The sequence below is a fragment of the Diadema setosum genome, chromosome 21 (genome assembly GCF_964275005.1).
Source record: "Diadema setosum chromosome 21, eeDiaSeto1, whole genome shotgun sequence".
In the NCBI taxonomy this organism is placed as follows: Eukaryota; Metazoa; Echinodermata; class Echinoidea; order Diadematoida; family Diadematidae; genus Diadema; species Diadema setosum.
In genome coordinates this window covers 22,815,127-22,824,054 of record NC_092705.1, presented here as the reverse complement: position 1 = coordinate 22,824,054, position 8,928 = coordinate 22,815,127, and the positions used below count along the sequence as shown (strand labels likewise).

At 36.3% G+C, this 8,928-nt stretch overlaps 1 protein-coding gene across 1 annotated transcript; it reads right to left on the bottom strand.

Moving 5' to 3' along the window:
• Positions 1-5,004: 5,004 nt before the first annotated feature.
• Positions 5,005-6,093, bottom strand: LOC140244410 (uncharacterized; the record flags this gene model as incomplete). Its single annotated transcript, XM_072324048.1, has 4 exons — positions 5,005-5,220; positions 5,279-5,286; positions 5,370-5,456; positions 6,006-6,093. Coding segments are annotated over 4 exons (399 nt in total), but the record flags the coding sequence as incomplete, so codon positions are not given.
• Positions 6,094-8,928: the final 2,835 nt, after the last annotated feature.

The following is an 8,928-nucleotide window of genomic DNA, read 5'->3' as shown; positions in this document are numbered from 1 at the left end:
TGTTGATGATGGAATAATAATACATGTAAATACATGAATGGGATGAATCGTGTTGGAACAAGAACAGTGTAGATCATTTTTGTTGATTGATTGTCTTGACCTTTGAATTGAATTGTCTTGACTAATCAATTCTTTGTGTTAACAAAATTATCATTGCCTCACACAGTACGGAAACGCAGGGCCCTGTGCCTGAATCATTGTGCCACCTCGTTTCTTCTGGACATGCTGAAGGTCTTCAGATTCAGAGCTAATAATGATTATTGAAATAATTCTTTTTCTTTCTTTCTTTTTACCAAGGTTACATTGTTTTTACTTCATTTTTATTCTTTAACGGTAAGCCAGTCAGATGATTGTCCACACATACGTCATAACCTTTAGTAGTATCCTCATCCAGCGGTTCCAACTTTACACCAAAACTTCAAAAATACATAACTTTCGCATCGATTGTCCGATTTTCCTCAAATTTCACTGATGTGTTCTGCAGATGTTGCTGCTTTCACTCAATTCACATTGCTCTTTGCGTTTGGGTTCCCTTTAAGGACCATAAAGAGGTATAAAGTATGACTCTCTTTCCACCCACTTCCTTTATCTATATCAACCACCCCCCCCCTTCAGAGCTTTTTTGTTCGAAATGCAGCAACACATGATGCATTTTTAGCAAACTATGCATGTTTCAACGGTTGTTTATACTTTCGTTTCCACGTTTCTATGGGAAACACTAACAACAACAACAACAACAAAAAGAAGGGGGGGGGGGTTGTCGGAAAAATTTAATGGAGGATGATGTTCTCTCGTGCAGTGTTCGATTCTTACATTTCTATATCTAATGGTGATGAGTGTCTACCCGAGCTGGCATGCAATGTCAATCAGCAAACACAACGAAAATGATGTCCTACTACGAAAGACTAAAATATAACATTTTGAATATGTTTCTGACAGTAGCGTATATTTATGCATACAATTTTATCATCACAATAACAAATTTTAACAGTTCCTTTAAAAAAGTACAGCAATAACACACCAAAACCGGAAAAAAAAAAGAATACAGACTTCTTTCTTGACGTGTCATTTCCAGAAGGATAGTTGCCAATTTAACTATTCAAATATAAACGAAGGCAGCTGGCACTTGTTTCTTTGTCGAGGGTTAGAAATGCATGAAGGTCACGTGGTCAAGCTACCAAGCCACATGCGTTGTCTCAAAATGCGAAAGGAATGTAGACTATATACATTATGTATATTTTTTTAATCCGTCGTCCTTTTGATTTGAAGGACAAATACCGTGCCTAGCCGGGACCGGTTAATCCCTGACGAATATAAACCCCCTCCAAGAGAGCGGTAGTTTCATTCAGCAAATCACCTGTCTAAATAGCTCCTTCGGCTTGATCTCTGAGTTGTTACCTGGTCGGTGAAGAAAGAGACGAGAAGACCGCATCATGGGGAAGCTTTCCCTGCTTTTTCTGGTTGCTGCTGCGACCGCCGTATTTGCACTCCCATTACAGGAAAAGAGGGTAAGTTTTGACAATAACATACTTGAAAGCAAGATATAGATATTATTCAGAGGATTTAAGGTTTTAGGTATGAGTTTCTCCCTCTACAAATTAAACTTGTTAAGATCGCAACCACTGATCTATAATGCAAATTTCATTTGTAGAGGGAGACAAATTGAAGAAACTCATACCTAAAATAATATGCTTGTTTTTGCAGCTGAGCAACTAACTACATAGTGGCGTAAGATAGGGGAAAGAAAAGAGAGAAAGAGGTGAAAAAAAAAATGGACCTTTAAAACTTGTAAGTTTTTGCAACTTTTTTTTTCACAAAGTAACACTCAGGGATTTTTCATGGCGAAAGATGAACACCAACTTACAGTAGGCCTGAAGTATAAAACATCACTTTCCCGGTATTCTTTTTATTTTTGACCTGTTGATCTGGTGCTCACAAGATATGAGTTAAATTCTTACAACCACAAGTTACAAGTAATCCACAAATAAAGTGGTTCTTTAAAGGCACAATTTATATGTTTTTTTATATTTTTTTTTCTTAAGCAGTAGATTTTCAATGAAATTCAAAACTACCCTGATGATATTCATTTACCATTTGGTTATTCCGTATTCAATAGCATTTTATAATTTCAAAAACATTGGCTCATACTCCTTTTGTAAATAGAAGAAGTTGATATATAGGGCCTACCTTATTTCCTTTTTCATTTGTTTTTATTTAGGACGTTAGGGCGAGATCAGCGGGAAGTACTTTGAGTTAGGCTTCCAATTATTGGTATTAAATGTTTGCTTTACCAGGTCTTTACTCGTGTTTTCGATTTAATGGAATATCCTCACTAAACATCATCTGCATAAATGCTACTTTTTATTGTGCCCGTTATTCTTTCGCACTTGCCTGCCATACAATTTTATTATTATTATTATTATTATTTAGTTTAATTCTTTCATTAAACAAGCAATGTCACTAACACGTCGTTCACTATTTTACTGTACCCCGTGTCCCAATGTCTCGAAAGCCGAAAACGATGCGAAATAACATGATCAGGCTGAAGATAAATCTCGACACGAATTAAATACTGCCGGACCCTATATATAAGAAAAAAGGTTTTGGCTCTCTCCTCACTTCAAAGCGAGAAATTATGTTAAGCTTTTTTTTTTTTTCGCGTTTTCTTAAGTTTGCAAAAATTACAGGGCATTGATTGATTGATATGATTTTACATCATGTATTACATAAATCAATATATCACACGTTGTGAAATTTATTGTGATGCTTGAGCAGATAAATCAATACTCTGAAAAGCCAAAAATTTGATATACATAGTTGAGTACAAAATAAGAGGGATAACGAAGGATAAGCGATACAAGTCTCAAGGTTCGTATCCCACAAATTCTTGAATCCCACTGATTAACTTCAATCAAATTCACTTATTTTCATTCTCACTTTTCTTCCTACAAAACAACGATGTAATTGAATACCCCTTGCTTAACATGTTCACTCGTGCAGAATGTACAAATGTTATCTTTTGTTGTTGTTGTTGTTTTGCATCCATTAGCGCCCTAGCATTATTTGCCAATAATGCATTCTTATGTGAACCTAATACATGATGTGTGTCATCATTCCTTTTTAGTTTGATTTGTTGTGAATTTTGAAAACTTTCTATAAATCTTTACACAGTGTAACCAATACGTAGAGGTTCAGACTCAAAGTCTGACACTCTTGAGGTCTCCTTTAACTTTCTGCGTTCCACGTTATTTGGTTCCTGGCCATGGATCATGTGTGAAATGTGTGCATGCTAGGTATGAATGTTTGCATAGGAAGGGTAGAGTATTAACGTCCAAGTGAGTAGGTAATGGAGACAGAGCATGATTCAAGACACCAATTATTTTGTTAATCGCTCTAAACTCAAGAAAAAAGAAAAAACATGTTTGTGGCAACTTCAATATTTGTCTAAGGATATACCGACAATGTCATCATTACTCGACGAAGGTTACTCTTTTGAGAGTACGTCATAATCGCTGACAGTCTCCCTATATGTATCCAAATGTAGGATTATTTCATGGTGTGAGGATTCTTCAAAGTAAATTTTCAAGACCCTAAAATTTCAAATAATACAAAATATCTTAAAAATACAAATAGTGTCATGAAATGTTATGATATTTCATACATAGATTTGTCTTTTTTTTTTTCTTTTTAACTTGGAAGAAAAAAAATAAGAATTTGTTGCTTTTGGTTAATATGTTTTGCGGCTGATAACATTAGGCAATTGTGAAACAATATCATGTCAGTCATTTACATCAGCTTTTGTTATACATTTTGTTAGTGACTTACACAACTTAAGCTTAAAAATGTGGACAGGAAATCGATGAAGCATGAAGCGCTGGATTTCGTTAGGATTTCTGTTCATTGTGTTTCAGCCACGATCCTACTATTTCGCATTGCTACCAGCTTTGACGTTTGTCATTTCAAGACCTTCTGAAATTATCGTGACAAGTAGCATTACTTAATTTTCAATTTGCTTTCATTCTTTCTTTTTTTATCTCCTATGTTAAAAAAAAATAAATCAAAGACTGAAGTGAGCTCCATGGTCTCGGCCGCTGAGAGAAAGGTTGAGCAGCTGGTAGCGGAAGACCAAGAGGTATCGATGGAAAATCGAGAAAAGGAAACGGTGTCTCAGCCTGATCTGCGGAACCTGGAAGAGGAGAAGGAGTCAAATACCGAGAATGCGGAGGAGCGAGGGAATGGAGAGGAATTCGAGAAAGAACTTTATGATATCATGGATGACAACTTCGTCGAGGACATGGAGGCTCGAGAACAGGACACCGCAGGAGAGGTTAAAGAAGAGCGTAATGATGACGAAGTTTTCCAAACTTTTCTGGACGAGTTTCAGGAAGAGGAGGAAAGGGACTTTGATGATTTTGAGGCAGAATATCTAGAGGAATACAAAGAGCGTGAGAATGGCGAATTTGAGAGAGAATTCGATGATTTTGAGGAATACGTAGAGAACTATGAAGAGCGTGAGGATGATGACGATTTGGAGAGAGAATTCGAGGATTTTGAGGAAGAAAATGAAGAGAACTATGAAGAGCGTGAGGATGAGGAAGAATTTGAAAGAGATTTCGAGGATTTTGAGGAAGAAAATGAAGAGAACTATGAAGAGCGTGAGGATGAGGAAGAATTTGAAAGAGATTTTGAGGATTTTGAGGAAGAAAATGAAGAGAACTATGAGGAGCGTGAGGACGACGACGAATTTGAAAGAGATTTTGAGGATTTGGAAGAGGAAAACCTAGAGGAATATGAAGAGCGTGAGGAGGAGGAAGAATTTGAAAGAGATTTCGGGGATTTTGAGGAAGAAAACGTAGAGGAATATGAAGAGCGTGAAAATGATGAAGAATTTGAAAGAGATTTTGACGATTTTGAGGAAGAAAACGTAGAGGAATATGAAGAGCGTGAAAATGATGAAGAATTTGAAAGAGATTTTGACGATTTTGAGGAAGAAAATGAAGAGAACTATGAAGAGCGTGAGGACGACGACGAATTTGAAAGAGATTTTGAGAATTTGGAAGAGGAAAACCTAGAGGAATATGAGGAGCGTGAGGATGAGGAAGAATTTGAAAGAGATTTTGAGGATTTGGAAGAGGAAAACCTAGAGGAATATGAAGAGCGTGAGGATGAGGAAGAATTTGAAAGAGATTTTGAGGATTTTAAGGAAGAAAATGAAGATAACTATGAAGAGCGTGAGGCCGACGAATTCGAAAGAGAGTTCGATGATTTTGAGGAATACGTAGAGGACTATGAAGAGCGTGAGGATGATGAAGAATTTGAAAGAGATTTTGAGGATTTTGAGGAAGAAAATGAAGAGAACTATGAAGAGCGTGAGGACGACGACGAATATGAAAGGGATTTTGAGGATTTGGAAGAAGAAAACCTTGAGGAATATGAAGCGCGTGAGGATGAGGAAGAATTTGAAAGAGATTTTGAGGATTTTGAGGAAGAAAATAAAGAAAATTATGAAGAGCGTGAGGTTGACGAATTTGAAAGAGATTTTGACGATTTTGAGGAAGAAAATGAAGAGAACTATGAAGAGCGTGAGGCCGACGAATTCGAAAGAGAGTTCGATGATTTTGAGGAATACGTAGAGGACTATGAAGAGCGTGAGGATGATGAAGAATTTGAAAGAGATTTTGAGGATTTTGAGGAAGAAAATGAAGAGAACTATGAAGAGCGTAAGGCTGACGAATTTGAAAGAGAATTCGATAATTTTGAGGAAGAAAATGAAGAGAACTATGAAGAGCGTGAGAACGACGACGAATATGAAAGAGATTTTGAGGATTTGGAAGAAGAAAACCTAGAGGAATATGAAGAACGTGAGGATGATGAAGAATTTGAAAGAGATTTTGAGGATTTGGAAGAAGAAAACCTAGATGAATATGAAGAGCGTGAGGATGACGACGAATATGAAAGAGATTTTGAGGATTTGGAAGAAGAAAACCTAGAGGAATATGAAGAACGTGAGGATGATGAAGAATTTGAAAGAGATTTTGAGGATTTGGAAGAAGAAAACCTAGAGGAATATGAAGAGCGTGAGGATGACGAAGAATATGAAAGAGATTTCGAAGATTTCGAAGAAGAAAATGTAGAGGAATTCAACCAGCGTCAAAACAATGAAGACGTTGTTGATAGCAATAAAGACAGTAGGGCTTTGTCTGATTTAGACGAGGAAACGAGCAATGAAGAAGTTGAGAGAAATAGTAAGAATTTTGAGAAAGAAAATCTGGACGAACGGGAAGAAAATGAAGAATTAGAGGGAGAATATAAAGATAGAAATGAGAACGGTGTTGAAAGGGTAGAAGGAGGAAATTTATCTGGCGAGGCAAATAAGCTGAAGGATGTTAACTATGTAGCAGATTTCTTGAGGTGGCTCACAGAAAGGGAAACTATGTCTGACTCCGCATAATCCGAAGTGATCTGACGTCGAGATATCCAATGGGTAGTTATTGCACTGCTAACCACACGGTTTCTTTTTTAAGGGATATCAGTTTTATTCCATTGTCCACGAGATTATGCAGCTTGTAGGCTTTGTCATGTTTGTATAGGATGAATAAGTTCCCCTATGAAGCACTAGTATAATAATCATAACTCGAGTCAATGTTGACAACAACTTTTCAAAGTATGATATCTCAAAGGAAAGTATAATGTGACCCAGTGAACAGATCTTAGCGTATAGTTCAGTGGAAGGGAAATATTGAGTCATGCATAATGTGCCCTTCTAAAAACTTAGAAGAAGCAAAAAATAACGTTCCCATCAACGAGTAATCTAATAGAAACTACACAGCTGTGTTATTGTATTTAGATTATCTAATCGAGATATAACATTGCATAGATATCAAGTTCGATATTATTATGTACAAAACCAAGAATACATTTGTTTAGGCATGGTCGCATGAATAACATTACTATCATTGCTAAAGTTTGGAATCATTAGCTAAGATGTGTGATCCAGACTTTGTCCAGTAATTGTCCTTTTGGTTCTTCGTTTTCACACTTTCTTGACATTTTGTGTTCTGCAAGATCATAGTTTGCCAGTGAGATACTGACGACGCTTAGATCGCACCTCGCAGCAAACTGATGGAAGGAAAAATTTAACCCATTCATTCCGTAACTTTTCATTATACTAAAAACGTAACACAACCGGTTCTTGTATACAACTGATTAACTTCAAACAAGTTACGGCCAATTTGCTGTAGAAATTCTGGAGTTTTCTGGTCGTGACTAGATTGGTAATTAATCTGATTACTTACTGCGTATAGTCGGAGAGAGAAATAATATGGAACTTGTTATCTTCGCTTACCTCCACAAAGTCAGAATCTGAATTACAGTGGATCTGCTATTTGACAAATTGAAAATTTGAGCCTTCCGAAGTGCCTTGTTAATCAACCGCTCTGTAAAGAATTTTTTAGCCGAGTGGCAATTCTCCCAACCGAATGGAAAATGCATGTTATTAATCAAAATACTGTTCAAATAAATGGCGAGTTTTGAGTCCCGAACAAATAATAAAGGAATGAGTAATCGGGGGGGGGGGGGGGGAGGGAATATTTCGAAAGACAAAGCATCAGACCAAAGCAATGCTGTTTCTGGTTCTTGGTGACTTACGAAACTCAATACATCAACGTGTGACTTCTAGACCAAGAATACTTTGATTTGACTCGTAAATATCATTATTAATTGAGGTTATTAAGTTGTTCATTTAATTTTTACATTTCGTTTCATTTATATTCATTTTTAACGAAGAATATAAGTGTACAAGCCGTCATGAAAAGGCGAGCAAATATTTAGATTCGATATATATATCGCAATATATCGTAACATCTAGAGCCCTAATTAGTGGCCTTTTGCAATTCCCAACCGAGTAAGAAAATGCGCGTAAATGAATTGATTTTGTGCAAATAAAATCAAACAACCAACCAACCAAACAAACAAACAAACAAACAAACAAGTATTTTCACTTCCCAAAAGAAATAATTGCAATTTAATTATAGGGCGATATGTAGTGGAAGACAAAGCATCAAGAAGGTTAGATGCACGATTTTACAGAATGTTCTTTGAAATGTTGAAAATGAACGGGAATCTAATAAGGAGAGCTTGTAATATACACTCCCTTCAAAGCCAGTAAGAAAAAAGTACAGTAAGACATGTAACAATGTACACTAGAGAGAGAGAGAGAAAAAAAAAAAAGACGCGTGATGTTGTTGCTATATCCGTATGGTTCAACTACTTGGATACAGTGCACATTTACTTCCTATTGTACCTGTTGCATTTGGAAAATCGGCTAATGTCAGCTTGTTCTGTTCCCTAAAATACATGAAATAAATATGAATCCTGCATAAATCTGCAATTGGAGAGTATGTATCTATTTCCATTCTATTGCGTGATTTTTTTTTGGTCTTAATCCCTCCAGTCCACTGTCTCCTGAACTCCTGTCTGTTATCCTTTAGCGGTACAGTGTCTCAGTCAATGAACTTTTAATTCCCTTCATGTAATGTGTAAGTCTACAGAAAAATAAGCATTAATAAGGCAAGGCAAAATGGATTAAAATTTGAAACGCGTAGAAAAAAAATACTTCAACAAATAAAAATAGACTCTTCCTTGCAAGCGCGAAAAACCGCTCAAGGATGCTCAGTGCTGTTTTTTTTTTCACATTTGCCTTTGTGTGTGTGTGTGTTTGCTTCTCTTACGAGAAATATTTATCGCGCATGAAGCAAACAGCCGCGAAAACAATAAAAGAAATTACGAAGGTAATGCTATAACAAATACTCGACCTTTTACCACATGACAAGAAGGTCGACAACGGACTTAGAAAAAGATTCATTCGATATCATTAAGAATAAACAACAATACAATAACCTTCTTGGCAACTAATGTAAGAAAAAAGAC